General features: G+C 48.9%; 2 protein-coding genes across 2 annotated transcripts; both read right to left on the bottom strand.

Annotated features, from left to right (window-relative positions):
• LOC118561090 lies at positions 1-3203 on the bottom strand. The gene is made up of 3 exons (XM_036132871.1): positions 3192-3203; positions 2707-2930; positions 1-1606 (listed from the first exon to the last, which is right to left on the bottom strand). The coding sequence occupies exons 1-3, from the start codon at positions 3201-3203 to the stop codon at positions 904-906; spliced, it is 939 nt and encodes a 312-aa protein (XP_035988764.1). The 3' UTR covers positions 1-903.
• Positions 3204-3629: 426 nt separating this feature from the next.
• LOC105922518 (cytochrome P450 7B1) lies at positions 3630-17748 on the bottom strand. The gene is made up of 6 exons (XM_012858409.3): positions 17617-17748; positions 8890-9026; positions 8094-8693; positions 7615-7821; positions 7368-7546; positions 3630-5904 (listed from the first exon to the last, which is right to left on the bottom strand). The coding sequence occupies exons 1-6, from the start codon at positions 17694-17696 to the stop codon at positions 5611-5613; spliced, it is 1497 nt and encodes a 498-aa protein (XP_012713863.2). The 5' UTR covers positions 17697-17748; the 3' UTR covers positions 3630-5610.
• Between the last annotated feature and the right edge of the window lie 505 nt (positions 17749-18253).

Consider the following 18253-nt stretch of genomic DNA (forward strand, 5'->3'; position numbering starts at 1 on the left):
AGAGGAATACAAAATGAAACTTAAAGAAGCAGCTCCCTGTGCCTTCTCTGCCCCCAGACAAGTAGCCATTACCATTCTCACCAAAGTCAAAGAGGAATTAGACCGCATGGAGAAGATGGGGGTCATAGTCTGCACCAACAGGATGGTGTGCAGGCATGGTCCCTATAGCAGAACCGTCAGGGAAAACATGGATCTGCGTAGACCTGACCCATCAGAGAGACACAGCTCACCTCCGGTGGACGTAACACTGGCCAGGCTGGAAGGCGGCAGAGTTTTCACAAAGCTGGACGCTACATCAGGCTTCTAGCAGGCACCTCTCCATAAAGACTACCGATACCACTTCAAAGGACTGCCCTCTGGTACGTCATCAGCTCCCAAACATTTCTGGTTGTGGTTACAGGGAGAGACCGAGCAGAGCACCGTGACGGAGAAGCCAGCTTCCTGACAGAGATGCGTTTTCTGGGCCATGCCATAAACTGTCCAGGCATCAGAGCAGACAAAAGGAAGCGATGCTCCACATGCTACAGCCACAGGAACTTCATGGGCATGGTGGAGTCCTCATCACGCCTGCCTGACCTGCTGAAGACAGGGAACAGCTGGACATGGGGAGCGCCTCAGCAGACAGGACAGTCCAGGACAGGAAACTATGGTTTCTGCAGATAGGCCCAGGAGGCGTGTGGACACCAGCACAACAGGATGGGGAGTGGAGACTAAAGCCGTCTAGAAGGCTTTGGCTGCAGCAGGCAGTGGCCTGGACCTGAGAACTGGTCACAAGTCACTCACCACCACTGGACGGCGTCCCGCCGACCATCATCAGGCTCAGACTCCGGCTGCTCAGGCTCCCCTCCAGGATTATCCAGGTTCTGGTAAAAAGCTACAACAGCCGGTTCTGTGTCCAGACCGCTAGCCACAGAGGCAGAACCAGACCTGGAGAAGAGAGCAGAGCTGGGTCTGACCAGAACCGACCCAGACAGGTCTGACCGGTACCGACCCAGACAGGTCTGACCAGAACCGACCCAGACAGGTCTGACTGGTATCACCCCAGCCAGGTCTGACCAGAACCGACCCAGACAAGCCTGACCGGTACCGACCCAGACAGGTCTGACCGGTACCGACCCAGACAGGTCTGACCAGAACCGACCCACACAAGTCTGACTGGTACTGACCCACACAAGTCTGACTGGTACTGACCCAGACAAGTCTGACCGGAACCGACCCAGACAGGTCTGACCGGAACCGACCCAGACAAGTCTGACTGGTACTGACCCAGACAAGTCTGACTGGTACTGACCCACAAAAGTCTGACTGGTACTGACCCAGACAAGTCTGACCTGAACCGACCCAGACAGGTCTGACCGGAACCGACCCAGACAAGTCTGACTGGTACTGACCCAGACAAGTCTGACCGGAACCGACCCAGACAAGTCTGATAGGTACTGACCCAGACAAGCCTGACCGGTACCGACCCAGACAGGTCTGACTGGTACTGACCCAGACAAGTCTGACCAGAACCGACCCAGACAAGTCTGATAGGTACTGACCCAGACAAGTCTGACCAGAACCGACCCAGACAGGTCTGACCAGAACCGATCCAGACAGGTCTGACCTGAACCGACCCAGACAAGTCTGACCTGAACCGACCCAGACAAGTCTGACTGGTACTGACCCAGACAAGTCTGACCGGAACCGACCCAGACAAGTCTGATAGGTACTGACCCAGACAAGTCTGACCAGAACCGATCCAGACAGGTCTGACCAGAACCGACCCAGACAAGTCTGACTGGTACTGACCCAGACAAGTCTGACCGGAACCGACCCAGACAAGTCTGATAGGTACTGACCCAGACAAGTCTGACCAGAACCGATCCAGACAGGTCTGACCAGAACCGATCCAGACAGGTCTGACCGGAACCGACCCAGACAAGTCTGACTGGTACTGACCCAGACAAGTCTGACCGGTACTGACCCAGACAGGTCTGACCAGAACCGACCCAGACAAGTCTGACTGGTACTGACCCAAACAAGTCTGACCGGTACTGACCCAGACAAGTCTGACCGGTACTGACCCAGACAGGTCTGACCAGAACCGACCCAGACAAGTCTGACCAGAACCGACCCAGACAGGTCTCACCAGAACCGACCCAGACAAGTCTGACCAGAACCGACCCAGACAGGTCTGACCGGTACCGACCCAGACAGGTCTGACTGGTACGGACCCAGACAGGTCTGACCAGAACCGACCCAGACAAGTCTGACTGGTACGGACCCAGACAAGTCTGACTGGTACTGACCCAGACAGGTCTGACCAGAACCGACCCAGACAAGTCTGACCAGAACCGACCCAGACAAGTCTGACTGGTATCAACCCAGCCAGGTCTGACCAGAACCGACCCAGACAAGTCTGACTGGTACGGACCCAGACAGGTCTGACCAGAACCGACCCAGACAGGTCTGACCTGAACCGACCCAGACAAGTCTGACTGGTATCAACCCAGCCAGGTCTGACCAGAACCGATCCAGACAGGTCTGACCAGAACCGACCCAGACAAGTCTGACTGGTACTGACCCAGACAAGTCTGACCAGAACCGACCCAGACAAGTCTGACTGGTACGGACCCAGACAGGTCTGACCAGAACCGACCCAGACAGGTCTGACCTGAACCGACCCAGACAAGTCTGACTGGTATCAACCCAGACAGGTCTGACCAGAACCGACCCAGATAAGTCTGACCAGAACCGACCCAGACAAGTCTGACTGGTACTGACCCAGACAAGTCTGACCAGAACCGACCCAGACAAGTCTGACTGGTATCAACCCAGCCAGGTCTGACCAGAACCGATCCAGACAGGTCTGACCAGAACCGACCCACACAAGTCTGACTGGTACTGACCCAGACAAGTCTGACCAGAACCGACCCAGACAAGTCTGACTGGTATCAACCCAGCCAGGTCTGACCAGAACCGATCCAGACAGGTCTGACCAGAACCGACCCACACAAGTCTGACTGGTACTGACCCAGACAAGTCTGACCGGTACCAAACCAGACAAGTCTGACTGGTACTGACCCAGACAAGTCTGACCGGAACCGATCCAGACAAGTCTGACTGGTACTGACCCAGACAAGTCTGACCGGAACCGATCCAGACAAGTCTGACCGGTACCGACCCAGACAAGTCTGACCGGTACCGACCCAGATGTTCATGTCTACACATGTTGCATATTGAACTAAAATGTCTTTGTTGAGGGAAAAGTGGAACCAAAGTCAAATTCCTTGAATGAAGAACCTCGGTAGTTAAAGGAGCATTCCAACATGTGGTTCTGCTGTCTGGCCAGCAGGAGGTGCTGTTGACCCACGCCTGCAGGGAGGGACTCTCCAGCTGACCTGCAGCAGTCAGGAGAGCAGATTTATTCTGCAGCAGCAGTTAAACTATCTGATAAACTCCCTCTGAGGCTGAAATGAGCGCATCGCTACGGCAGGACAGAATCTGGACAGAATCTGGGCTACGGCGGGTACAGAACCGTTCTACGTTCTGGTGTTCTGCTCCCCCTCAGATTAAAGCTCCCAACTTCACTCAGAAACGTTTCCTGAATATTTCACATGATGTGTGTGAAAATGAACCACATCTGATAACATTAATGTTTTTATTTTAGGAATAAAACACCTGTGTGTTCTCTGTAAGCAGAACCATGAGTTATTCTGGTACCGGAGCTTTTAGCCCAGACCTCTACGCTGTCATGTAATACAGCAGAACCAGTCAACAGCAGACAATGTGGAGCGGTCCAGACCGGGTTCTGTTTTCCTCAGACCTGCTCCTTGATAATTAGCTGCTAAAGTCTTACGTTAGCTTCCAGTTTCTGCTCAGGAATGTTTCCTACCCTTTAATTAACTCCTGGTGTGAATACTGCTGTTTATTAACATGAATGTGGGTTTATTTCCGTTTAATGATCATTAAACTTAAATAAACTCACATTTATTAACATGAATGTGGGTTTATTTCCGTTTAATGATAATTAAACTTAAATAAACACATTTATTAACATGAATGTGGGTTTATATCCGTTTAATGATCATTAAACTTAAACACATTTATTAACATGAATGTGGGTTTATTTCCGTTTAATGATCAATAAACTTAAATAAACTCACATTTATTAACATGAATGTGGGTTAATTTCCGTCTAATGATCATTAAACTTAAACACATTTATTAACATGAATGTGGGTTTATTTCCGTTTAATGATAATTAAACTTAAATAAACACATTTATTAACATGAATGTGGGTTTATATCCGTTTAATGATAATTAAACTTAAATAAACACATTTATTAACATGAATGTGGGTTTATTTCCGTTTAATGATAATTAAACTTAAATAAACACATTTATTAACATGAATGTGGGTTTATATCCGTTTAATGATAATTAAACTTAAATAAACACATTTATTAACATGAATGTGGGTTTATTTCCGTTTAATGATAATTAAACTTAAATAAACACATTTATTAACATGAATGTGGGTTTATATCCGTTTAATGATAATTAAACTTAAATAAACACATTTATTAACATGAATGTGGGTTTATTTCCGTTTAATGATAATTAAACTTAAATAAACACATTTATTAACATCAATGTGGGTTTATTTCCGTTTAATGATAATTAAACTTAAACACATTTATTAACATGAATGTGGGTTTATTTCCGTTTAATGATCATTAAACTTAAATAAACTCACATTTATTAACATGAATGTGGGTTAATTTCCGTCTAATGATCATTAAACTTAAATAAACACATTTATTAACATGAATGTGGGTTTATTTCCGTTTAATGATCATTAAACTTAAATAAACACATTTATTAACATGAATGTGGGTTTATTTCCGTCTAATGATCATTAAACTTAAACACATTTATTAACATGAATGTGGGTTTATTTCTGTTTAATGATCATTAAACTTAAACACATTTATTAACATGAATGTGGGTTTATTTCCGTTTAATGATCATTAAACTTAAACACATTTATTAACATGAATGTGGGTTTATATCCGTTTAATGATCATTAAACTTAAATAAACACATTTATTAACATGAATGTGGGTTTATTTCTGTTTAATGATCATTAAACTTAAATAAACACATTTATTAACATGAATGTGGGTTTATTTCCGTCTAATGATCATTAAACCGTTTAATGTTAGTTAAACTTAAATCTCCAGAACAACAGCAGAATGTTAGGCGGTGAAGTTTATTGCAGATCTTCTGTCATCGTTAGATTTTCCTGCGGTCCAAGAACACCACCCTGTGGAACGCCGTCTGGAACGGTTCTGCTCTGAAGTTTCCGGACCAATAATCCGCAGAGCTGTTCTGCTAGAACTGGATCAGGTTCTAAAGATCCGAGCTTCCATCTTCGTTCTGCTCCAGGCAGAAAGAGTTCAGGTTCTGGAGCTCATCTCACAGGTCGAAAAAAAAAATCCAGAGTTAGTCGAGTTCTGGCCGCTAAGCTCTGGATGAGCCACAGACCCGACCAGAACCCAAACGTCCTCCCTTAGAACCGAGTCCAGACCGAGCAGCAGGACCCGGTTCTGCCAGGCGCCGGCTCAGACGGTCCGCTGTCTGTAGCGGAACCGGACGTCTGAGGAGGGCAGCAGGATTCCCAGCCCGGCTCGGCTGGAGTCCGGACCGGGCCGGTTCTGCCCGTCCTCCAGCTGCAGGTGGAAGTACAGCAGCAGCAGACAGATGAACTGTTTGATCTCGTTGACGGCGAAGTACCGTCCGGGACACATGGACGAACCGGACCCGAACGGCATCAGGTAGTACCGCAGCTTCTGGCCGTCCTTAGAGAAGTCCGTCTTCTCCCTGCCGTCCTGCACGAAGCGGTCGAAGCGGAACGTCTGCGGAGACAGGAGGGAGACGTGAGAGCCCGGAGGTTCTGGTTCCAGGCCCGGTTCTGATTCCAGGTCCGGTTCTGGTTCCAGAGTCGGTTCTGGTTCCAGGTCTGGTTCTGGTTCCAGGCCCGGTTCTGGTTCCAGGCCCGGTTCTGGTTCCAGGCCCGGTTCTGGTTCCAGGTCCGGTTCTGGTTCCAGGTCCAGTTCTGATTCCAGTCCCGGTTCTGGTTCCAGAGTCGGTTCTGGTTCCAGGCCCGGTTCTGGTTCCAGGTCCGGTTCTGGGTCCAGGTCTGGTTCTGGTTCCAGGCCCGGTTCTGGGTCCATGCCCGGTTCTGGTTCCAGGTCCGGTTAATGCATAATGCTTTTACCATCATGCACATGTGGCAGTTTTCTCTCTACGTTGTTAATCAGCTGCTGTGTTTCCTCTGTTTAACATTATATTACCCGAATAAGATGTATTATCATTATTATTATTATTATTATTATTATTAGTAATAATAATAATAATAATAATAACTGCACAATATTTTATTTTGCCTTCCTCTTTTGCTCTACAGTCTAACTTTAATTTAGCTTGTTATTACTAATCTAGTGTGCAGCTCTAAGTGTTTCTGCTACAGTCTCCCCAAGTGGGACAATAAAGGTGTTTCTATTCTGTTCTGTTCTGTTCTGTTTTATTCTATTCTGTTCTGTTCTGTTCTATTCTATTCTGTTTTATTCTATTCTGTTCTGTTTTATTCTATTCTATTCTGTTCTATTCTATTCTGTTCTGTTTTATTCTATTCTATTCTGTTCTATTCTATTCTGTTTTATTCTATTCTGTTCTGTTTTATTCTATTCTATTCTGTTCTATTCTATTCTGTTCTGTTTTATTCTATTCTATTCTGTTCTATTCTATTCTGTTTTATTCTATTCTGTTCTGTTCTGTTCTATTCTGTTCTGTTTTATTCTATTCTGTTCTGTTCTATTCTATTCTGTTCTGTTTTATTCTATTCTATTCTGTTCTGTTTATTCTATTCTGTTCTGTTTTATTCTGTTCTATTCTGTTCTGTTCTATTGTATTCTCTTTTATTCTATTCTGTTCTGTTTATTCTATTCTGTTCTGTTTTGTTCTATTCTGTTCTGTTTTATTCTATTCTGTTCTCTTTTATTCTATTCTGTTCTGTTTTATTCTATTCTATTCTGTTCTGTTTATTCTATTCTGTTCTGTTTTATTCTGTTCTATTCTGTTCTGTTCTATTGTATTCTCTTTTATTCTATTCTGTTCTGTTTATTCTATTCTGTTCTGTTTTGTTCTATTCTGTTCTGTTTTATTCTATTCTGTTCTCTTTTATTCTATTCTGTTCTGTTCTATTCCGTTTATTCTATGCTATTCTAACCCTTCAGCCTCTCCATGTGGCGGATGGAGACTCCTGAACCTGTAAACGGGTCGGGTCTACAGGTGGACCTGCAGCGGGCCGGCTCGGTACCTGCGGGTCCTCGTAGATGTCCGGGTCCAGGTGGAGGCTCTGGGGGTACAGGGCGATGACGTCTCCTTTCCTGACGCCCACCGAGCGCTCGTTGTCCAGCCGCAGAGCGAAGTCCTCCTGGGCCACCCGGATGTTCATGGAGGCCGAGGACAGGCGGAGGCTCTCGTTGATGGCGCTCTCTGAGGACATGGACGCCGTTATGGACCGCTGCCCGACCAGAACACACCATCCTCCACCGTGGACCTACCCAGAAAGATGAGCCTGTCCAGCTGCTCTTTGCTGAGGATCACGTCCCTGCCGGGGCTGAAGTCGACGCCGCCGTCCCTCAGGACGTCCAGGACCTCCTGGCGGACCGCCTCCAGCGCCTCCGGCTGGCTCAGCAGGAAGTAGGTGGCCCAGAAGGTGGCAGGAAGGGTGTTGCCCACCGACGCCCACAGGATGGCAAAGTGATGAGCTGGAGGGTCACAGAGAGCAGACGTCAGCCACGCTTCACCAAAGCCAGGCTTCATCTCTGCTGAACAGAACCGAGCGGCCCCCTACAGCCGGCCGGGCCGCTTTAGCACCACCTTCATGGTCCAGTTGAAAACTAAACGCAGAACCCAGGGTGATGTTCTGCAGAGAGCCTACTGAGAAGTCCTTCCTCACATTTAAACATTCAGCTGAAGACACAGACATCCTCTCCACCACTCTGAGGGTCCCCAGGTCCTCAAACACGGGCAGACCCACCAGCCTTATCGGCGTCCTTCAGCTGGTCGTGCTGCTCGAACAGCTCCGCTCGTCTGCGGATGAACTGCGAGGTGTTGGACCACTGCTGCATCTGCTGGGGCAGGAAGTAGGAGATGAGCTTCTGGCGGACGGCTTTGGTCCGTCCCAGCAGCCAGATGGGAATCTGAGCGATGAGGAAGGGGAACATGTCGTCGAACTTGTTGAAGTCCTTCCTCAGCACGTCCATGCCGCGGTGCCGGCCGCCGCCCGCCGGCTTGCCGTAGATGGTCAGGAAGGTAGCCTCGAACATGACCGAGGAGCAGAAGTCGTACAGGCCGCCCCGCCTCCAGCCGCCGTCCCCATCCAGCTGGTCCTGGCGGAAGACCAGCATCAGATTACCCATCATGCTCTCCGTCAGCGGCAGCAGGTGATCTCCCTGCAGGAGCTGGAAGGAGCGCTTGACCTGCTCCCACAGGCCGGGGAAGGTGCTGCCGAGGACGGGCGGGTAGCCGAAGGTCCGGGGGGCCACCTTGTCGGTGAACTCGTGGAAGTCCAGCTGGCGGCCCTGCTTGATGACGCTGGGGTAGAGCAGCGGGTCCATGATGAAGGTCATGTATTTACCTGAGGAACACACAGAGGAACATCTCAGGTCCACCTGGCTCTCCTGCCTACGTCTAACAGCATCTCCTACTAGCCTCTCCTTCCAGGCTGCAACCAGAACCAGAACCGTGCTGCAGCCTGGAGACCAGATCAGATGGAGGCGGATAAACATCAGGGACCGCGGCGGGTCGGTCCGTCCGGCGGCTTCAGAACAAACCTGCGATCAGGACCGTGAACACGTCTCCATACTTCCTCTTATGTTCCTCCAGAAACTGATGAGCATCCTTCCCGAACTCCAGAGCCTTCCCCATGAAGGGGATCCAGCCTTTAATCAAGGGAGGTTCTTCGGGTCTTCTGCAAGACAAACAACACATTCCAGTTGGCGGGTCTGGGCCTGGTTCTGCTGGAAGCGAGTCAGAACACTCCTTCAGCGTGGGAGGGACAGCCGTGACTCACTGTCTCCTCCCACGCTATGAATCACTGTGGGAAACTTTGGACCTGCTGCTGTTCTGCTGCCTGAAACTGGAGCAGGGCTGTGACAAAGTCCCAGTGTTGCGCAACAGAACCCTCTGATCCGCAAGCCACGCCCCCTCTTTGGCCCAGGCCCAGACTGCAGCGCTCAGAGAAACAGCCAGGACCCGGGTTCTAAAGCAGCCAGGACTGGGTTCTAAAGCAGCCAGGACCCAGGTTCTAAAGCAGCCAGGACCCGGGTTCTAAAGCAGCCACGCCCCTCTTTGGCCCAGGCCCAGACTGCAGCGCTCAGCTCTTCTGCTGCTCAGAGAAACAGCCAGGACCCGGGTTCTAAAGCAGCCAGGACCCGGGTTCTAAAGCAGCCAGGACCCGGGTTCTAAAGCAACCAGGACCCGGGTTCTAAAGCAGTCAGGACCGGGTTCTAAAGCAGCCAGGACCCGGGTTCTGACTGTTCTAAAGCAGCCAGGACCCGGGCTCTAAAGCAGCCAGGACCCGGGTTCTAAAGCAGCCAGGACCCAGGTTCTAAAACAGCCAGGACCCGGGTTCTAAAGCAGTCAGGACCCGGGCTCTAAAGCAGCCAGGACCCGGGTTCTAAAGCAGCCAGGACCCAGGTTCTAAAACAGCCAGGACCCGGGTTCTAAAGCAGTCAGGACCGGGTTCTAAAGCAGCCAGGACCCGGGTTCTAAAGCAGCCAGGACCCGGGTTCTAAAGCAGCCAGGACCCGGGTTCTAAAGCAGCCAGGACTGGGTTCTAAAGCAGCCAGGACCCGGGCTCTAAAGCAGCCAGGACCCGGGTTCTAAAGCAGCCAGGACCCGGGTTCTGACTGTTCTAAAGCAGCCAGGACCCGGGTTCTAAAGCAGCCAGGACCCGGGTTCTAAAGCAGCTAGGACCCGGGCTCTAAAGCAGCCAGGACCCGGGTTCTAAAGCAGCCAGGACCCGGGTTCTAAAGCAGCCAGCACCCGGGTTCTAAAGCAGTCAGGACCCGGGTTCTGACTGTTCTAAAACAGCCAGGACCCGGGTTCTAAAGTAGCCAGGACCCGGGTTCTAAAGCAGCCAGGACCCGGGTTCTGACTGTTCTTTTTTTTTTTTTTTTTTTTTTTTTTCCTTTTTTTTCCTTTTTTTTCCTTTTTAAAGCAGCCAGGACCCGGGTTCTGACTGTTCTAAAAAAAAAACAGGACCCAGGTTCTAAAGCAACCAGGACCCGGGTTCTAAAGTAGCCAGGACCCGGGTTCTAAAGCAGCCAGGACCCGGGTTCTGACTGTTCTAAAACAGCCAGGACCCGGGTTCTAAAGCAGCCAGGACCCGGGTTCTAAAGCAGTCAGGACCCGGGTTCTAAAGCAACCAGGACCCGGGTTCTAAAGCAGTCAGGACCGGGTTCTAAAGCAGCCAGGACCCGGGTTCTGACTGTTCTAAAGCAGCCAGGACCCGGGCTCTAAAGCAGCCAGGACCCGGGTTCTAAAGCAGCCAGGACCCAGGTTCTAAAACAGCCAGGACCCGGGTTCTAAAGCAGTCAGGACCCGGGCTCTAAAGCAGCCAGGACCCGGGTTCTAAAGCAGCCAGGACCCAGGTTCTAAAACAGCCAGGACCCGGGTTCTAAAGCAGTCAGGACCGGGTTCTAAAGCAGCCAGGACCCGGGTTCTAAAGCAGCCAGGACCCGGGTTCTAAAGCAGCCAGGACCCGGGTTCTAAAGCAGCCAGGACTGGGTTCTAAAGCAGCCAGGACCCGGGCTCTAAAGCAGCCAGGACCCGGGTTCTAAAGCAGCCAGGACCCGGGTTCTGACTGTTCTAAAGCAGCCAGGACCCGGGTTCTAAAGCAGCCAGGACCCGGGTTCTAAAGCAGCTAGGACCCGGGCTCTAAAGCAGCCAGGACCCGGGTTCTAAAGCAGCCAGGACCCGGGTTCTAAAGCAGCCAGCACCCGGGTTCTAAAGCAGTCAGGACCCGGGTTCTGACTGTTCTAAAACAGCCAGGACCCGGGTTCTAAAGTAGCCAGGACCCGGGTTCTAAAGCAGCCAGGACCCGGGTTCTGACTGTTCTTTTTTTTTTTTTTTTTTTTTTTTTTTTTTTTTTTTTCCTTTTTCTTCCTTTCTAAAGCAGCCAGGACCCGGGTTCTGACTGTTCTAAAAAAAAAACAGGACCCAGGTTCTAAAGCAACCAGGACCCGGGTTCTAAAGTAGCCAGGACCCGGGTTCTAAAGCAGCCAGGACCCGGGTTCTGACTGTTCTAAAACAGCCAGGACCCGGGTTCTAAAGCAGCCAGGACCCGGGTTCTAAAGCAGCCAGGACCCAGGTTCTAAAACAGCCAGGACCCGGGTTCTAAAGCAGCCAGGACTGGGTTCTAAAGCAGCCAGGACCCGGGCTCTAAAGCAGCCAGGACCCGGGTTCTAAAGCAGCCAGGACCCGGGTTCTGACTGTTCTAAAGCAGCCAGGACCCGGGTTCTAAAGCAGCCAGGACCCGGGTTCTAAAGCAGCTAGGACCCGGGCTCTAAAGCAGCCAGGACCCGGGTTCTAAAGCAGCCAGGACCCGGGTTCTAAAGCAGCCAGCACCCGGGTTCTAAAGCAGTCAGGACCCGGGTTCTGACTGTTCTAAAACAGCCAGGACCCGGGTTCTAAAGTAGCCAGGACCCGGGTTCTAAAGCAGCCAGGACCCGGGTTCTGACTGTTCTTTTTTTTTTTTTTTTTTTTTTTTTTCCTTTTTCTTCCTTTTTCTTCCTTTCTAAAGCAGCCAGGACCCGGGTTCTGACTGTTCTAAAAAAAAAACAGGACCCAGGTTCTAAAGCAACCAGGACCCGGGTTCTAAAGTAGCCAGGACCCGGGTTCTAAAGCAGCCAGGACCCGGGTTCTGACTGTTCTAAAACAGCCAGGACCCGGGTTCTAAAGCAGCCAGGACCCGGGTTCTAAAGTAGCCAGGACCCGGGTTCTAAAGCAGCCAGGACCCGGGTTCTGACTGTTCTAAAAAAAAAAACAGGACCCAGGTTCTAAAGCAACCAGGACCCGGGTTCTAAAGCAGCCAGGACCCGGGTTCTGACTGTTCTGAAACAGCCAGGAACCTGTTTACAGGTGTGCTGTAAACCCTGCAGCCAATCAGAATCCAGGATCCACCCAAACCACGGTATAAATTATGATAATGATATAAATAACATAAAAGAATAAAGAATTATGATAATTATTTTACCACATTTATAAAACTCCTGCAATAAAACATTTTAAAATAATTCACTTTAAAAACAAATCACATAAAACTGCATAAAACCCGGAACGTCAGTCAGTGACAGATCAGAGACCGTGATGTATATCTCTGTTAGTGAATAAAGTTCTACTGAGGTACAGCTCAGGTTCTGGTTCTGATACAGTCCGGGTTCAGGTTCTGATGCACAGATCAGGTTCCGGTTCTGATACAGCCCGGGTTCTGGTTCTGATGCACAGCTCAGGTTCCGGTTCTGATACAGCCCAGGTTCTGGTTCTGATACACAGGCCAGGTTCAGGTTCTGATACAGCCCGGGTTCAGAAACGGTGGGTCTCAGTGAAGTTAAACCCTCTGATCTGGACATTCCTCTGTTCTGATAAACGGTTCTGGATCCACTTCTTCAGGCTTCGTGGTTCTGTTGGACTCTGCCTGCTTTCTTCTCCCTTTCAGTCCCTTGAGTAAAACCCAGGAAATCAGAGCTGGTTCTGGGGCAGAACAGGACAGAACACGTCCTCTCCGCTGAAGCGTGTTGTGAAATCAGCCAGTCAGCCTCTAAGGCTGATGCCCCCCCCCCCCAGGTTCTGATACAGCTCAGGTTCAGGTTTTGATATACAGTCCGGTTTCAGGTTCTGATACAGGCCGGGTTCAGGTTCTCAGTGTTTCCTGCAGGAATTTGCTTAGGCGAGGCATATAGTGAATGTTTTTTCCCTGCCATTCACTATATGCATGCGTGAAATCAACAACAAAAAAACGCGTGTGCGGGAGACCCTGGGTTCTGATACAGTCCAGGTTCAGGTTCTGATACAGTCCAGGTTCAGGTTCTGATATACATTCCGGGTTCAGGTTCTGATACAGTCTGGGTTCAGGTTGTGATATACAGTCCAGGTTCAGGTTCTGATACACAGTCTGGGTTCAGGTTCTGATATACAGGCCGGGTTCAGGTTCTGATACAGTCCGGGTTCAGGTTCTGATATACAGTCCAGGTTCAGGTTCTGATACACAGTCTGGGTTCAGGTTCTGATACAGTCCAGGTTCAGGTTCTGATACACAGTCTGGGTTCAGGTTCTGATACAGTCCAGGTTCAGGTTCTGATACACAGTCTGGGTTCAGGTTCTGATACAGACCGGGTTCTGGTTCTGATACAGGCGGCTCCCTCCTCTCCACCTGCTTCCAACCAGACTGCCCAAAGTCAACCAAACGGACACGGAGGCAGAAATGACGGAAAGTCAGGATTAATCTTACTTTTTAATCTTTACTTTTGATGTGTTTTACTGTTACAACAAACTTTATGTCCATAAGGGGTTTATACACCTATGGGACATTAATGCTGGTGTTTTCTGGTCTGCTCTTTACAACAAAATAGAGCTTTTAAAGTTTTTGAAGTGGTAACCGGATGTCTGCTAGCATTAGCCCGTTAGCTTCCCTAATACCTGACTACTAACCCATGAGTTAAAGGTAACTACGGCGTGTTTAGTCATGCTTGGTTTAATCTCACTCCACCATCGTCCGGTAGAGCTATAAGCGTTACTACAGCTTTAATAAGAACATTAATGTTGATTTTATGCTGTTTAATGTAAGTTAAGATTAACTCATCAAGCTAACGGCCACATGGACGATAGTCCGCTGCAGCGCCCTCTAGCTCCCATAGTTACCAATCTGAGTCTGAATTATTTCTGGACATTAATAAAAAGTGTCCTTAAGGTTATTGATTTTTATTTAGCAAATCACTTTAAAATGTTATTTCATCAAATATTGTTTTAACTCAGGGTTTACATTGTGAATGGGTTGGAACACACCAGATGTTGTTCTAGATTAGTTAATTTAAACTCATGCCGTGTTCTTTAAGATGAACTTTGGTTCTTTAACTCAAATCTGCAGTGAATCAGGATTCACTGAATCATTCTGATGATGATGATCAACCATTTTATCTGTCTTTTGTTTCTTTTGTGTGTAAATAGTTCCTTAGCTTCTTTTTATCTTCATTTTGTTCAGTAGTTTAGTTTCACAGCCTAGTAGAGGATTTGTTGATTGAAATATAGAGTTAATTCAGATAAACATTATATAGTGATGTTCTCTGGATGTTAATCTATTTCTGTTAATAAATTCTTGAACTTGAAGAGAAGTTGTCACTCCTTTATTCTATATGTGTGCAGAGTTTGCTGTTAAAAGATCAGAGATCGAATCGTTCCTTTCAATTATTGTCCTGATATCAGCTGATTGGCTGATATTCATCAGGTAATACCTAAACAGAGTTGGTTATTAAACATTAAATAACTTAAAACATGTATAATAATGGCACAACAAGCGAGCCTCAAACATTTCAGGTCTTCAGTCAGAAAGCATCTCTTCACAGTTCTCACTCAGACCGTCAGATCCGATCTAAAAGAACCGGTTCTTATGGTTCTGCTGTGTTCTGGATCATTGTTCTGCTGAGGACCCACACTGAGTCCTCCTCCATGGAGCTGCACATGTTCTGAGCTGTTAGTGACTCTGAGGTTCTGGTACCGGAGGTCCAGCCCGTTCCTGGACCTGGACCTCCTCCTGCTTCCAGCCATTGTGCTTTAAAGTCAGAGGAATGTGAAATCTAACAGCGTCTTCCTCTGGGGAACCGCAGACGCCCTGCAGATGACCTACTTCCCAGCCTCCAGAACAGGAAGCTGGTTCTGATGGTTCTGATGGTTCTGATGGGTCTGCTCGCTGATTTGATAACGCCTCAGACTCCCTCCTGGCTCCAACGGGTCCAGAACCCTGAACTGATCCAGAACCTAGAGCAGGTCAGCTGGTTCTGAGGGCCGCGTGGGTCCGGATGTTTACACGGGTGCAGCACGGAGCCTGGGCCGGGTTTCCTGTAGGCCTTAATCAGAACTCAGATGTGGGTGTAACAGAACCCACTCTGGTGTTCTGGTGTTTGGACCAAAGCCGGATCGGTTTCTGAGGGGAACCGCCAGCTGCTGACTCAGTTACTCAGCAGTAATGGGTCCGGAAACGGCTCCTGGTGGTAAAGGCGGTTACTTCCCCTTTAAGACCGCAGCAGGCAGCAGCAGGCAGCAGCAGGCTGATGAGGATGATGAGGATGATGAGGATGATGACGTTCCGGATCAGAACATCTGGAATTATTCAGGAGTTCTGCAGAACCCCGCCCACGCTCAGTCACACACCCACAGGGCTGCAGAAGGTGAAGCTGCATTCAAGGCCTGCTTTAGAAAGTCTGCCAGGATGTGTTCAGGAGCTCATCCAACCATCCGTTCATCCATCCATTCATCCATCCGTTCATCCAACCATCCGTTCATCCATCTGTTGATCCATCCATTCATCCATCTATTCATCCATCTATTCATCCATCCGTTCATCCATCCATCCGTTCATACATCCACCTGTTCATCCAACCATCCGTTCATCCATCTGTTCATCCAACCGATCATCCATCCATTCGTTCATCCAACCATCTGTTCATCCATCCGTTCATACATCCACCTGTTCATTCATCCATCCGTTCATCCATCCATTCATCCATCCACCTGTTCATCCAACCATCCGTTCATCCATCTGTTCATCCAACCGATCATCCATCCATTCGTTCATCCAACCATCTGTTCATCCATCCACCTGTTCATTCATCCATCCGTTCATCCATCTATTCATCCATCCACCTGTTCATCCAACCATCCGTTCATCCATCCATCGTCTCCCAGGATGTGTTCAGGAGCTCATCCATCCATCCGTTCATCCATCTGTTCATCCATCTATTCATCCAACCGATCATCCATCCACCTGTTCATTCATCCATCTGTTCATCCATCCGTTCATCCATCCATTCATCCAACCGATCATCCAACCATCTATTCATCCATCTGTTCATCCATCCACCTGTTCATCCATCCGTTCATCCATCCATCTATTCATCCATCCATCCGTTCATCCATCCACCTGTTCATTCACCCATCCGTTCATCCATCTGTTCATCCATCTATTCATCCAACCGATCATCCATCCATCTATTCATCCATCTGTTCATCCATCCACATGTTCATCCATCCGTTCATCCATCCATCTATTCATCCATCCATCCGTTCATCCAACCATCTATTCATCCAACAGATCATCCATCCATCCGTTCACCAACCATCCGTTCATCCATCTGTTCATCCATCCGTTCATCCAACCATCTGTTCATCCAGCCATTCATCCATCTATTCATCCATCCATCCGTTCATCCATCCATCTATTCATCCAACCGATCATCCAACCATCCGTTCATCTATCCGTTCATCCATCTGTTCATCCATCCATCCGTTCATCCATCCATCCATTCATCCATCTGTTCATCCATCCATCCATCCATCCGTTCATCCATCCATATATCCATCCATCCGTCCATCCATCCATCCATCCATCCATCCATCTGTTCAACCATCCATCCATCCATTCATCCATCCATCCATCCATATATCCATCCATCTGTCCATCCATCCATCCATCCATATATCCATCCATCCATCCATCCATCCATCCGTTCATCCATTCATCCATCCATCCATCCATATATCCATCCATCTGTCCATCCATCCATCCATCCATATATCCATCCATCCGTTCATCCATTCATCCATCCATCCATCCATCCATATATCCATCCATCTGTCCATCCATCCATCCATCCATATATCCATCCATCCATCCATCCATCCATCCATCCATCCATCCATCCGTTCATCCATTCATCCATTCATCCATCCATCCATCCATATATCCATCCATCTGTCCATCCATCCATCCATCCATATATCCATCCATCCATCCATCCATCCATCCATCCATCCATCCATCCGTTCATCCATCCATCCATCCATCCATCCATCCATCCATCCATATATCCATCCATCCATCCATCCATCCATCCATCCATATATCCATCCATCCATCCATCCATCCATCCATCCATCCATCCAACCATCCATCCATCCATCCATCCATCCAACCATCCATCCATCCATCCATCCATCCAACCATCCAACCATCCATCCATCCATCCATCAGAGTCTCTGCTCTCTGTCACGTGAAGCAGAATCTTTGGTCTTAATTATCTTAATTATTGATGGAGAAATATTCCCTGTTGATCTGAATTCTTCCTTTCTCTTGGTTCTGATAATCAGAACCGATTACAGGGTCAGAGCCCAACTTCAGAACTTCAAAGTCCAGGTCACCACAGAAACAGGAGCAGAACTTTACGTGGTTCCTCTCACAAACAGAACCCAGAGTGACAGAACCGGAGCGCAGAGGGAGAACTGACCTGGTTCTGCCGCCGAGGATGAAGATCCAGAGCAGCAGGCCGAGCAGGAGGCTGAGCAGCAGCAGCAGCAGCGGGGACATGTTCGCCTTCCACCCCGGGATCTGGTCCGTCTGCGAGGAGGCCGGAGGAGGAGCCACCGGGCCCTTCACAATAAGAGCTGGCCCCGGCGGGCCCTTCACAATAAGAGCTGGCCCCGGCGGGCCCTTCACAATAAGAGCTGGCCCCGGCGGGCCCTTCACAATAAGAGCTGGCCCCGGGCCCTTCACAATAAAAGCTGGCCCCGGTGAGCGCATACACCCCCCCCCCCCCCACTGATCTCTGTTTAGGGCATAGAATAAACAGAGATCACCCCCCCCCCCCCCTGTTTAATGCAGTGAATAAACAGAGATTCCCCCCCCCCCCCCCGTTTAATGCAGTGAATAAACAGAGACCAGGGCCCCAGCACGTTGGACGGGGGAAGAAGCAGCAGAGCGCTGTAAAAATATTGCCGTCTTATTCTAACTTATTCTGTAATATTGGTGACAGGCAGTGAAGAACGTAACAGTGTTTTCTGTGTTTTCTGTGTTTTCACTGTTTAAATGCTGCTAATCTGCTGTATGGAGCATTTTCACGGCAGGCTGTTGGACTTTTGGCCAAA

The sequence above is a fragment of the Fundulus heteroclitus genome, unplaced genomic scaffold (assembly GCF_011125445.2).
Source record: "Fundulus heteroclitus isolate FHET01 unplaced genomic scaffold, MU-UCD_Fhet_4.1 scaffold_56, whole genome shotgun sequence".
Classification (NCBI taxonomy): Eukaryota; Metazoa; Chordata; class Actinopteri; order Cyprinodontiformes; family Fundulidae; genus Fundulus; species Fundulus heteroclitus.

Excerpts from the sequence above, each read along its gene's own strand:
- LOC118561090 (XM_036132871.1), bottom strand. Across the intron at positions 1,607-2,706 it reads ACTTATCTGGGTCGGTTCTG|GTCAGACCTGTCTGGATCGG; the intron begins GTCAGACCTGTC and ends GGGTCGGTTCAG.
- LOC105922518 (XM_012858409.3), bottom strand. The coding sequence starts at position 17,696 with ATGTCCCCGCTGCTGCTGCTGCTGCTCAGCCTCCTGCTCGGCCTGCTG. Across the intron at positions 9,027-17,616 it reads ATCCTCGGCGGCAGAACCAG|AAGACCCGAAGAACCTCCCT; the intron begins GTCAGTTCTCCC and ends TTTGTCTTGCAG. Across the intron at positions 8,694-8,889 it reads GTTCACGGTCCTGATCGCAG|GTAAATACATGACCTTCATC; the intron begins GTTTGTTCTGAA and ends TGTGTTCCTCAG.